Source organism: Hemiscyllium ocellatum, chromosome 16 (genome assembly GCF_020745735.1).
Source record: "Hemiscyllium ocellatum isolate sHemOce1 chromosome 16, sHemOce1.pat.X.cur, whole genome shotgun sequence".
NCBI classification, from domain to species: domain Eukaryota; kingdom Metazoa; phylum Chordata; class Chondrichthyes; order Orectolobiformes; family Hemiscylliidae; genus Hemiscyllium; species Hemiscyllium ocellatum.
The window spans coordinates 4,600,411-4,614,232 of record NC_083416.1 but is presented as its reverse complement, the minus strand read 5'-3'; the positions used below and the strand labels follow the sequence as shown (position 1 = coordinate 4,614,232).

Genomic DNA, 13,822 nt, shown 5'->3' with positions numbered 1-13,822 from the left:
AAATCCCACTGTTGTCACCAATCTGTTCCACATTCATCAGCTGCCCTTCCCCCACACTGAGTGCAAGTCACTGACAGTGACAATGGTTTCCTTTCCAGGTTTCTTGAAGTCCAGGGCTATGAATAGTTTCTCACAGATTCTGTACAGTGCACAAGCATAATGTGGGATAACCAGATTGAGAATCACCTTCTAAATCTTTCCACTACAAGCCAATGCTAATACTAAGAGGCAATCTTGGAGATGGAAGGAAAATTGGAACTTTGACCACGCTGGCTCAGTGGTTAGCACTGCTGCCTCACAGCACCAGGGACCCAGGTTCAATCCCAGCCTCAAGTGATTGTCTGTGTGGAGTTTGCACATTCTCCTGGTGTGGGTTTTCTCCGGGTGCTCCTGTTTCCTCCCACAGTCCAAAGAGGTGCAGGTCAGGGTGGATTGACCATGCTAAATTGCCCCATAGTGTTCAGGGATGTGCAGGCTGGGTGGTTAGCCATGGGAAATGCTATTGTGGTTCTGTTCGCCGAGCTGGGAATTTGTGTTGCAGACATTTCGTCCCCTGTCTAGGTGACATCCTCAGCGTTTGGGAGCCTCCTGTGAAGCGCTTCTGTGATGTTTCCTCCGGCATTTGTAGTGGTTTGAATCTGCCGCTTCCGGTTGTCAGTTCCAGCTGTCCGCTGCAGTGGTCGGTATATTGGGTCCAGGTCGATGTGCTTATTGATTGAATCAGTGGATGAGTGCCATGCCTCTAGGAATTCCCTGACTGTTCTCTGTTTGGCTTGTCCTATAATAGTAGTGTTGTCCCAGTTGAAATGCTGGGTTACAGGGATGGGGCTTGGAGGCTGTGAGTGGGCTGCTCTTCAGAGGGATAGTGTGGACTGGTTGGGCCAAATGGCCTGCTTCTAGATGATTCTATACGATGGTGACAACATCTAAGTATCTCACCCTTCCAGTAGTGAAATGACTCACCCTTCCTGGCAAATTGTGGCAGCTGTAGATCTCTGGAGAAGACTACCTCCTGGTACCTATCCTCAGCTGGTCCTTTATAACCCTGAGAGTGTCTCACTGCCTCGGGCCCTATGACAGTATTGTTCTGGGTTTACCTTCGCCATCCTGATTGGCTGTAAGAAATACAGCAGGACCATAGAGCCAGACTCGTAGAGCACGGAAACAGACCCTTTGGTCCAACGCATCCATGTTGACCAGATTTCCTAAATTAATCTAGTCCCATTTGCGAGTATTTGCTGCGCATCTCACCCATCCAGACACCTTTCAAATGTTGTAATTGTACCAGCTTCCACCACTATCTCATTCCACACATGCACCACTCTCTGCGTGAAAAGGTTGTCGTGTTAACTTTCCAAAATGGAGATGCACTCTGTCCAGATTAGAATGTTTATTTAATCAGAAGACTAACTGAATCTTCCTCCTATCCAGTGTGTGATTAATGTCCGAGATCTATTCCCTTCTTGTGCAGAGATGACACTCCGCACATCCCTAATGAACAACTCAGTGAGGAAGCAGTGCTGAGGATAATTGGGAATGTCTCACAGCTCATACAGCAAGTCTTCCCAGGTGAGTGCTAACGTTGTCAAGGTCTCTGATGGACAGGAGCTGAAATGACAGACAATGTCCCAAAGTTCTGCACCTTTGCTAGCCACCAACAGGCAGGAGAGATCAATGCTCAGAAAGTACACAAATGGACCCAGCAAAAAAGCAATGGACAACAAAATGCCAAGGGGTCTAAAGTGTTTATGCCAACAAATATAAAGCACAATGTCAATGGGGCCACAATTATTGACACTGAGGAGTGTGAGTGTACGTCAGAGGTTGAGAGGTGACCTTATAGAGGTTTACTGGTGGGTTTTCTTTAGCGCGATGGTTGTTCTTGTGCACCCTCACATTATTGAAAATGTGCACTTTAGAAACAGTGCTTTAAATGTTACAACCAACACACGTTTTTAATAAGCGTTAGAAACAGTGTCCCCAATTCATCAATCGCATTCCAGCGTATTCACGTTAACAAAACAGAATGACCTGCATCAAATAACGTGAGGTATAGATGAGGTGAATGGCAGGTGTCATTTCCCCAGGGTGGGGGGGTTTTCAGGACTGGGGGGGACACATTTTTAAGGCGAGAGGAGAAAGATAAAAAAAAGACATGAGGGGCAATTTTTTTTTTACACAGAGGGTGGTTCGCATGTGGAATGAACTTCCAGAGGAAGTGGGGGATGTGGGTACAATTAAAACTTTTACAAGACATTTGGATAAGTTCATGAATAGGGAAGGTTTGAAGGGATATGGCCAAGTGCAGGCAGATGGGGCTAGGTTAGTTTGGGATTACGGTCAGCATTATTGGATGGAAGGGTCAGTTCTGCTCCTGTGTGATTCTATGACTCCACCCTCGCCAAGTTATTGGAGGGCACAGAAATAGGTGGGAATGCAAGTGGGGAGGATGATTCAAAGAGTTTGCAGGGAAAGACAGACAGATTAGGCGAGTGGGAAAGAAAATTAGCAGGTGGACTCGAACATGGGGAAATGTGAGGATGCACTTTGTTAGGAAAGACAGATGAACTAAATATTATTTAAATACAGAAAGCTACAGCACAGAAGGGTTTGAGAGTCCTTGTTGGTAAATTACAAAAAAAAAACTAGTGGACAAATGCAACAGGAAACAGGGAAGGCAAATGGAATGGTGGTCTTTATTTCAAAGAGAATGGAGTATAAAAATAGGGAGGTTTTGCTAAAATTATAGAAGCCACTATTCAGACCACAGCTGGAATACTGTGAATATTACCCCTTATCTCAAGAAAATCATACTGGCATTGGAGGCTGTTATTAGGTTGGTCCGAGGTATGGAGAGGCTGACTTACGAGGAGAGATTGGGTCTGCAGTCATTGGAGTTTAGGAGACTCATAGATCATAGAATCCCTGCAGTGTGAAAACAGGCCCTTCGTCCCAACAAGTCCACACGGGCCCTCCGAAGTGTTTCCCACCCAAACCCATTCCCTTGCTCTATTACTCTACATTTACCCCTAACTAACACTGCGGGCAATTTAGCATGGCCAATGCACCTGATCTGCACATCTTTGGACAGTGGGAGGAAACCGGAGCACCCGGAGGAAACCCACGCAGACACGGGGAGAATGTGCAAACTCCCCACAGACAGTGCCCAAGGCTGGAATTGAACCCAGCTCCCTGTGAGGCAGCAGTGCTAACCACCATGCTGCCTGAGAATAAGAGAAGGCTTTATTAAAGCATGCAAGGGGACTTGACAGCAGAGATGGAGAAAGTTGTTTCCTCTTGTGGGAGAGTTTCAGACCTGAGGGCATGACCTCAGAGTAAGGGACTGCCGATTTAAAACCTAGATAAGGAAGATTCTTTTTCTTTGAGGTTAGAAAATCTGTGGAAATCTTTGCCAGTGAGGGCTGTAGAGGCTGGGACATTAAGTGTACTCAAGGCTAAGAAAGACAGATTTTAAATCTCCAAGGAAATGCAGAGTTTTGTGAATAGGACAACGAATTGGAGTTGAGGATTATCAGATCAGCCGTCATCTCATTGAATGGTGAAGTTGACTTGATGGGCAGAATGGCCTACATCTGCTCCTATGTCTGACTACAACAGGGAGAGAGGTTCTCATTGTTGGCCAAAGCAAACTGTGGTGGACATCGCAAAGAAAGCCTAATTTTACTTTGACTTGAAGAGTGTAAAATCCCAGAGAACAATCAAGATTAAAACCCCTGAATCCATTTCTTGCTCTTTGGGGCTGGCCCAGGGAAATTACAGTCAACTCTACTGTCATAGTGTGAATCTGCTTGGTGTTCCTGGCTCAGCTACTCACTGTACCCGGACACAAGAGTGAAGGGCAAATCTTCATTCTATATTCCATCGAATGACTTTTTAAAATGGAGACCAAACAAAACGCTGGAGAGAGTGGCAGAAATTTCCTTGCTATCGCCAATCGGACTAACATCCCCACTGCTATCCCCCTGTGGCTTGTGCAGTGTGCATTCCTGTCGGTGTTGAAACAAAGCCAGAACAAGGCTGAAGGGTGACTGTCCCCTCCCAATCATAGAAACCCTACAGCAGGCCATTCAGCCCATACCAACCCTCTGATGAATACCTCACACAGACCCACCTCCCCTATAACCCTGCATTCCCTCATGGCTAACCCCACTAGCCTGCCATCCCTGGACACTACAAGCAATTTAGCATAGCCAATTCACCCTAACCTGCACATAGAACATAGAACAGTACAGGCCCTTCAGCCCTCGATGTTGTGCCTATTTTATCCTACTCTAAGGTCAGACTAACCTACATGCCCTTCATTGTACTATCTTCCATGTTCCAATCCAAGAATTGCTTAAATGTCTCTAATGTATCTGACTCTACTCCCACTGCTGGCAGTGCATTCCGCACACAACCCCCACTCACTGTGTAAAGAACCTACCTCTGACATCTCCCCTAAACCTCCCTCCAATCACCTTAAAATTATGCTCCCTCATGATAGCCATTTCTGCCCTGGGAAAAAAAAAATCTGACTATCCACACCATTTCTTTGGAAGGAGACCCACACAGACACAGGGAGAACATGCAAACTCCACACAGACAGTCAGCTGAGGCTAGAATGAACCCGGGTGCTGTGAGGCAGCAGCGCTAACCACTGAGCCATCCACGCCCTATGTTTGCTTTTACCATTGTGCTGTCTGGGCCTATTCATAAAGACAACCCCCTGGGTGAGGTATTGAAGGGCACACCTCCCTATGATGCTGTATGCTATAATATTCAGTAATAAATTGTAATATATTAGAACAGTGCCATCAAGAGAAATCAGTCCCATTCTGTAAATCGGTTTGGCTAATTGTCCAAATTAGAGATTTCATGATTTGTTTATTATTCCTCACTCAGACACCAAGGTTTATGCGGCAATGGGGAACCATGATATTCATCCAAAGAGCCAGTTTCCTGCGAATGGCCATGTGCTCTACAATCAAACTGCAGAGCTGTGGGCCCAGTGGTTGGAAGCAGCATCAGTCGCCACTTTCCAGAAAGGTATCGGTTTTCACATCTGGAGGTCCACCCCGACCTCAAATTTACCTGGACCGTCTCAGACTCCTCCCTCCCCTTCCTAGACCTCTCCATTTCTATCTCGGACGACCGACTCAACACGGACGTTTATTATAAACCGACTGACTCCCACAGCTACTTAGATTATACCTCCTCCCACCCTGCCCCCTGTAAAAACGCCATCCCATATTCCCAATTCCTTCACTCCCAGGAGGACCAGTTCCAATACTGAACAACCCAGATGGCCTCCTTCTTCAAAGACAGCAATTTCCCCTCAGACGTGGTTGACGATGCTCTCCACCACATCTCCTTCACTTCCCGTTCCTCCGCCCTTGAGCCCCTCCCCTCCAATTGCAACCAGGACAGAACCCCACTGGTCCTCACCTACCACTCCACCAATCTCCAGATACATCGTATCATCCTTCGTCATTTCCGCCACCTCCAAACAGACCCCACCACCAGGGATATATTTCTCTCCCCTCCCCTATCAGCATTCCATAAAGACCACTCCCTCCACGACTCCCTCGTCAGGTCCACACCCCCCACCAACCCAACCTCCACTCCCGGCACCTTCCCCTGCAACCGCAACAAATGCAAGACTTGCGCCCACACCTCCCCCCTCATTTCCCTCCAAGGCCCCAAGGAATCCTTCTATATCCGTCACAAATTCACCTGCACCTCCACACACATCATTTACTGCATCCGCTGCACCCGATGTGGCCTCCTCTACACTGGGGAGACAGGTCACCTACTTGCGGAACGTTTCAGGAACACCTCTGGGACACCCGGTCCAACCAACCCAACCACCCCGTGGCTGAACACTTCAACTCCACCTCCCACTCCGTCAAGGACATGCAGGTCCTTGGCCTCCTCCATCGCCAGACCATGGCAACATGACACCTGGAGGAGGAGCGCCTCATCTTCCGCCTGGGAACCCTCCAACCACAAGGGATGAATGCAGATTTCTCCACCTTCCTCATTTCCCCTCCCCCCACCTTATCTCAGTCCCAACCCTCAGACTCAGCACCACCTTCTTGACCTGCAATCTTCTTCCCGACCTCTCCGCGCCCACCCCCACTCCAGCCTATCACCCTCACCTTAACCTCCTTCCCATCGCCCCTCCCCCAAGTCCCTCCTCCCTACCTTTTTTCTTAGCCTGCTTGGCACACCCTCCTCATTCCTGAAGAAGGGCTTATGCCCGAAACGTCGATTCTCCTGTTCCTTTGATGTTGCCTGACCTGCTGCGCTTTTCCAGCAACACATTTTTCAGCTTATAGAGGTTTATAAAATCATGCTTAGATTCCTTACAGTGTGGAAACAGGCCCTTCAGCCCAACAAGTCCACACTGACCTTCTGAAGTGTAATTCGCTCAGACCCATTTCCCTCCAATTAATGCACCTAACACTATGGGCAATTTAGCATGGGCAATCCACCCTAACCTGCACATCTTTGGACTGTGGGAGGAAAACGGAGCACCCGGAGGAAACCTACGCAGACACGGGGAGAATGTGCAAACTCCACACAGACAGTCACCCGAGGCTGGGTCCCTGGTGCTGTGAGGCAGCAGTGCTAACCACTGACCCCACCCCCGTGCAGCCCCTGCAGGGCATGGACAGGGTAAATAGGTACGGTCTTTTTCCTGGGGTGGGGGAATCCAGAACCAGAGGGCATAGGGTGGTGTGTGTATGGAATGAGCTGCCAGAGGAGGTGATGGAGGCTGGTACAATTACAACATTTAAAATGCATCTGGATGGGTTTTTAATAGGAAGGGTTTAGAGGGGTATGGGCCAAGTGCTGGCAAATGGGACTTGATTAGGTTAGGATATTTGGTCGGCATGGGTGGGTTGGACTGAAGGGTCTGTTTCCGTGCTGTACATCTCTATTTCTCTGTCCACTGGTTACAACCACCCGATGAAGGAGCAGCACTCCAAAAGCTGGTGCCGTGATGTTGTGGCCATAACAGAGACATGGGTTTCTCAGGGGCATGAATGGTTGCTGGATGTTCCAGGGTTTAGAGCATTTAAAAATAATAGGGAGGGGGGAAAAAGAGGAGGGGGTGTAGTACTACTAATCAGAGAGGGTATCACAGCTACAGAAGCTTCCATTGTCGAGGAAGACCTGCCTACCGAGTCAGTAAGGGTGGAAATTAGGAACAGCAAGGGAGCAGTCACCTCGTTAGGGGTTTACTACAGGCCCCCCAATAGCAGCAGGGAGATGGAAGAAAGCATAGGTCGGCAGATTTTGGAAAAGTGTGGACGTAGCAGGGTTGTTGTAATGGGTGACTTTAACTTTCCCAATATTGATTGGAACCTCCTTCGAGCAGAAGATTTGAATGGAGCTGTTTTTGTAAGGTGTGTTCAGGAGGGTTTCCTAACTCAGTACATTGACAGGCCAACGAGGGGAGAGGCCATTCTAGACTTGGTGCTCAGAAACGAGCCGGGGCAGGCTCAGATCTTGTGGTGGGAGAGCATTTTGGTGATAGTGACCACAACTGCCTCACATTCTACATAGCTATGGAGAAGGAGAGGATTAGGCAAAATGGGAGGATATTTAATTGGGGAAGAGGAAACTATGATGCGATTAGACATGAGTTAGGAAGCATGGATTGGGAGCAATTGTTCCATGGTAAAGGCACTATAGACATGTGGAGACTGTTTAAAGAACAGTTGTTGCAATTGATGAATAAATATGTCCCTCTGAGATAGGCAAGAAGTGGTAAGATAAAGGAACCTTGGATGATGAGAGCGGTGGAGCTTCTCGTCAAAAGGAAAAAGGTAGCTTACATAAGGTGGAGGGAGGGAGGGTCAAGCTCAGCTCTAGAGGATTACAGGCAGGCGAGGAAGGAGCTCAAAAGTGGTCTGAGGAGAGCCAGGAGGGGGCATGAGAAAGGCTTGGCAGAATGGATTAGGGAGAACACAAAGGCATTTTACACTTATGTGAGGAATAAGAGAATGGTTAAAGAAAGAGTAGGGTCGATCAGGGATAGCATAGGGAACTTGTGTGTGGAGTCTGAGGAGGTAGGGGAAGCCCTAAATGAGTTTTTTGCTTCTGTCTTAACGAAAGAAAGAACTTTGTAGTGAATGAAACCTTTGAAGAGCAGGTGTGCATGCTGGAATGGATAGAGATAGAGGAAGCTGATGTGCTGAAAATTTTCTCAAACATTAAGATTGACACGTCACCAGGCCCAGACCAGATTTGTCCTCGGCTGCTTTGGGAAACGAGAAATGCAATTGCTTCGCCACTTGCGAAGATCTTTGCATCCTCGCTCTCCACTGGAGTTGTACCTGAGGACTGGAGAGAGGCAAATGTAATTCCTCTCTTCAAGAAAGGAAATAGGGAAATCCCCGGCAATTACAGACCAGTCAGTCTCCCATCTGTTGTCTGCAAGGTGTTAGAAAGAATTCTGAGGGATAGGATTTACGACCATCTGGAAGAGCATGGCTTGATTAAATGCAGTCAACATGGCTTTGTGAGGGGCAGGTCATGCCTCACAAACCTTATCAAGTTCTTTGAGAATGTGACTAGAAAAGTTGATGAGGGTCGAGCTGTGGATGTGGTGTATATGGACTTCAGCAAGGCATTTGATAAGGTTCTCCATGGTAGGCTCATTCAGAAGGTCAGGAGGAATGGGATACAGGGGAACTTAGCTGTCTGGATACAGAATTGGCTGGCCAACAGAAGACAGCGAGTGGTAGTAGAAGGAAAATATTCTACCTGGAAGTCTGTGGTGAGTGGTGTTCCACAGGGCTCTGTCCTTGGGCCTCTACTTAGATTAGACTTACAGTGTGGAAACAGGCCCTTCGGCCCAACAAGTCCACACCGACCCGCCGAAGCGCAACCCACCCATACCCCTACATTTACCCCTTACCTAACACTACGGGCAATTTAGCATGGCCAATTCACCTGACCCGCACATCTTTGTGACTGTGGGAGGAAACCGGAGCACCCGGAGGAAACCCACGCAGGCACGGGGAGAACGTGCAAACTCCACACAGTCAGTCGCCTGAGTCGGGAATTGAACCCGGGTCTACAGGCGCTGTGAGGCAGCAGTGCTAACCACTGTGCCACCGTGCCGCCCACTGTTTGTAATTTTTATTAATGACTTGGATGAGGGGATTGAAGGATGGGTCAGCAAGTTTGCAGACGACACAAAGGTTGGAGGTGTCATTGACAGTATAGAGGGCTGTTGTAGGCTGCAGCGGGACATTGACAGGATGCAGAGATGGGCTGAGAGGTGGCAGATGGAGTCCAACCTGGATAAATGCGAGGTGATGCATTTTGGAAGGTCGAATTTGAAAGTTGAGTACAGGATTAAGGATAGGATTCTTGGCAGTGTGGAGGAACAGAGGGATCTTGGGGTGCAGGTACATAGATCCCTTAAAATGGCCACCCAAGTGGACAGGGTTGTTAAGAAAGCACATGGTGTTTTGGCTTTCATTAACAGGGGGATTGAGTTTAAGAGCCGTGAGATCTTGTTGCAGCTCTATAAAACTTTGGTTAGACCGCACTTGGAATACTGCGTCCAGTTCTGGTCGCCCTTTGGAGAGGGTTCAGAGGAGGTTTACCAGGATGTTGCCTGGACTGGAGGGCTTATCTTATGAAGAGAGGTTGACTGAGCTCGGACTGTTTTCATTGGAGAAAAGGAGGAGGAGAGGGGACCTAATTGAGGTATACAAGATAATGAGAGGCATAGATAGAGTCGATAGCTAGAGACAATTTCCCACTGCAGAAATGGCTAACACGAGGGATCATAGTTTTAAGCTGGTTGGAGGAACGTATCGAGGGGATGTCAGAGGCGGGTTCTTTACACAGAGAGTTGTGAGAACATGGAATGCGTTGCCAGCAGCAGTTGTGGAGGCAGGGTCATTGGGGACATTTAAGAGACTCCTGGACATGCATATGGTCACAGAAATTTGAGGGTGCATTCATGAGGATCAGTGGTCGGCACAACATCGTGGGCTGAAGGGCCTGTTCTGTGCTGTACTGTTCTATGTTCTATGTTCTATAAACCTGGTGTTGTGTGATTTTTAACGTTATAGGTCAATGAATAGATAACACCATTGTCCAGGTGAGATGGCAGAGTTCAAAGTACAACTTCCAGAGAGAAGAACCTGATGAGAAACAGCCATTCCGATATCTTAGGTTTTAATAAGGTCTCCTCTCATTTGTTGAAATTCCATTGGGAAGGAGGCTATGCAGTGAACGAAACCAGCTGAAGGAAATTTAGGGATGGGCAAATGCCAGCAACGCTCAAATCCCAATAACAAATAAAAGAAAGAAATAGTGGCAATTTACTGCGCACTGTCTTCCAGTGTTTATCACCTCTCCATCTGAAGCCTTGGCTGCCCTCATGCCAAACCTTGCGTGGTCTTTTCCCACCGTACATGCACGCTGATCGCACTCACCTCCTGCAGCCTTCACTTGCAGGTGCTTTCTACACAGAGAAGCTGCTCCATCAGGAAGGACAGCGAATGATCGTCCTGAACACAAACTTCTACTACAACAAGAATGCACTGACGGTGGAGCTCAGTGACCCTGCTGGCCAGCTCCAGTGGTTTGACGAAACCCTTTCAAGAGCCTCTACAGCAGGAGAGAAAGTAAGAGATTATGTTTGATGTTTGATTTAGAGTCATAGAGATGGACAGCACGGAAACAGACTCCTTCGATCTAACTCATCCCTGCTGACTAGATATCCCAAACTAATCTAGTCCCATTTGTCAGCACTTGGCCCATATCCCTCTCAACCCTTCCTATTCACGTACCCATCCAGACGCCTTTTAATCCCAGAACTAGAGAGCATAGGTTTAGGGTGAGAGGGGAAAGATATAAAAGAGACCTAAGGAGCAACTTTTTCATGCAGTGGGTGGTCTGTGTATGAGATGAGCTGCCAGAGGAAGTGGTGGAGGCTGGTACTCTTACAACATTGAAAAGGCATCTGGATGGGTATATGAATAGGAAGGGTTTGGAGGGATATGGGCCGGGTGCTGGCAAGTGGGACTAGATTGGGTTGGGATATCAACAGTTCAACTCCCCCTCCTACTCGGCCAAGGACATGCAGGTCCTGGGCCTCCTCCAGCGCCATTCCCTCACCACCCGACGCCTGGAGGAAGAACGCCTCATCTTCTGCCTTGGAACACTTCAACCCCAGGGCATCAATGTGGACTTCACCAGTTTCCTCATTTCCCCTCCCCCCACCTTACCCCAGTTCCAACCTTTCAGCTCAGCACCGCCCTCATGACCTGTCCTACCTGCCAATCTCCCTTACCACCTATCCACTCCACCCTGCTCTCTGACCTATCACCTCCATCCCCACCTCCATCCACCTATTGTACTCTTTGCTGCCTTCTCCCCAGCCCCAACCACCAACTGCCCCCCCCCTCCTCCCCCAACCCCCACCTCCATTTTTCTCTCCACCCTGGAGGCTCCCTGCATCTATTCCTGATGAAGGGCCTTTGCCTGAAACATCGATTTTCCTGCTCCCTGGATACTGTCTGACCTGTTGTGCTTTTCCAGCACCACTCTGATCTAAACGCTGGTTTAGGATATCTGGTCGGCATGGACGAGTTGGACCGAAGGGTCTGTTTCTGTGCTGTACATCTCTATGACTCTATGACTCGATAAATGTCCCACCTGCCAGCACCCGGCCCATATCCTTCCAAACCCTTCCTATTCATATACCCATCCAAATGCCTTTTAAATGTTGTAATTGTACCAGCCTCCACTACTTCCTCTGGCAGCTCATTCCATACATGCACCACCCTCTGTGTGAAAAAGTTGGCCCTTTTATATCTTTCCCCTCTCACCTTAAATCTATGACCTCTAGTTCTGGACTCCCCCACCCAGAGAAAAGAACTTGTCTGCTCACCCTATCCATGCCCCTCATAATTTTGTAAACCTCTATAAGGTCACCCCTCAGCCTCCGACGCTCCAGGGAAAACAGCCCCAGCCTGTTCAGCCTCTCCCTGTAGCTCAAACCCTCCAACCCCAGCAACATCCTTGTAAATCTTTTCTGAACACTTTCAAGTTTCACAATATCCTTCCGATAGCAAGGAGGACTCTATGACCAGAATTGAACGCAATATTCTAAAAATGGCCAAACCAACATATTGTGCAGCTGCAACATGACCTCCCAACTCCGGTATTCAATGCTCTGACAAATAAAGGCAAGCGTACCAAACACCTTCTTCACAACCCTCTCCACACAATAATTCATAGAAGCCAGCACTGTTTAAAATAAAAAGAAACACACATTTAAACGGTGCTTAGCATAACATTATCAAGCCCCACACTGCTTTATAGATAGTGGAATGTTTCTTGATGTGTCATCTGTGTGGTAATGGAGCAAACGCAGCAGCCAGTTAAATGCACCACACACCCACACGTAGTAATGTGAACAGACATTCCCCAGAGTTCACATTTGCCATTTTCTAGCATCCACAGATTCTGCAGAATGACCCAGAAATTGGAAGGCAGACTTTGTTAAAACGGCGTCCTGTACAGTCAGGTTGCCAGGATGCAGTCTACTGTCCTGCAGCTCAATGTACAGTAGATGTCACAACAGTGTAAGTTCCATACAGTCGACAGATTAATACAACATTCCAACTGGGACAATACCATGACTTTAAGAGGCATATTTTGTCTTTTTTTTATGAGGAAAGGTTGTGAGAGAGGTGCTGATCAGTCTACACACAGTTCTTGAGGGCTTGGGGTTATTTTTAAAGTTGGAACAATAGAAGCAGCCTGGATGGGTGGGGGTAAGCTCCCAGAGAAACAGGAGTTTTAGTTTTAGTCTTTTCAGTAGCAGTTGCTGGGGTCTTGAAGCTGGGTTTGGGAGCTGCAGTACATCCCTCCCTGCTACACTCTCTTTCTGAGTTTTCTCTTGATGTTCTTCCTCCTGGACTGGAGAATTGCCTGTGAGACAACCTATGTTACAGAATTTACCTTTGCCAAGGGTGTGTTTATGGGATGTTACCATATTTGAACAGTTACTGTTCAGTCGTTAAATAATTTATTATTCTGTTAAGTTTTTCAATAGAGTTAAGTTATTCCAATTTCTTCTTTATTTTGTTGTATTTTAACCATAGGGTATGAATAAAGTGTGTTTTGCTTCAAATCTGGGCGTTTGACCAATCAAAATGCAACACCTGGCACTTATCTCTAAAATAAGAAAGGACTAGGGTCTGGGCTGTCTTCTGAATATATCTTGAGGGGGTTCAGTCCGGTCCATAACAAACCCATGATCACTATCCAGTGAAAATGTTTGCAAAAGGTTATAGGTCAGGAATGTCCTGTTATTAAATCACTAATCAACAGTTAGCAACACTAGGCTGCTGCACATGGGTTGCCACTGGAGCGAGTTAGGTGAGACCGATAGGAATGCTCTGAGCCATTGAGAATGGATGAGAATTAATATTTGAAACCCTATTGTCAGGTTTACATCATCGGGCATGTACCTCCTGGAGTCTTTGAGAAGAAAAGGGGAACACACTGGTTCCAGGAAAAATTCAACAAAAGGTATATCGAAATCATCCAAAAACACAGCCAAGTGATAGCAGGACAGTTTTTTGGACATCAGCACCGTGACAGCTTTAAAATTTTCTACTCCAATGACGGTACAGTATGGACAATGCTCTTCCTATTAAGTTCTGATTACTACAGAATTCTATCATTGTATGGATCAAGTTAAAGAGACATGGCAAGTGTATAATCTTATGCAGGGAGTGTCAAGTGAGCTCAGGTAAAATGGTCCTGTCTGTGTGAT

At 47.4% G+C, this 13,822-nt stretch overlaps 1 protein-coding gene across 1 annotated transcript in view; it reads left to right on the top strand.

Annotated features, from left to right (window-relative positions):
• The window catches only part of LOC132823130 (acid sphingomyelinase-like phosphodiesterase 3b), a 33,139-nt gene that overhangs the window by 7,017 nt on the left and 12,300 nt on the right, over window positions 1-13,822 (top strand). The window contains exons 3-6 of the mRNA XM_060836675.1: window positions 1,472-1,569; window positions 4,903-5,046; window positions 10,489-10,658; window positions 13,493-13,673. Of these exons, the coding sequence (XP_060692658.1) occupies window positions 1,472-1,569; window positions 4,903-5,046; window positions 10,489-10,658; window positions 13,493-13,673 (593 nt within the window). The remainder of the gene's footprint in view (window positions 1-1,471; window positions 1,570-4,902; window positions 5,047-10,488; window positions 10,659-13,492; window positions 13,674-13,822) is intronic.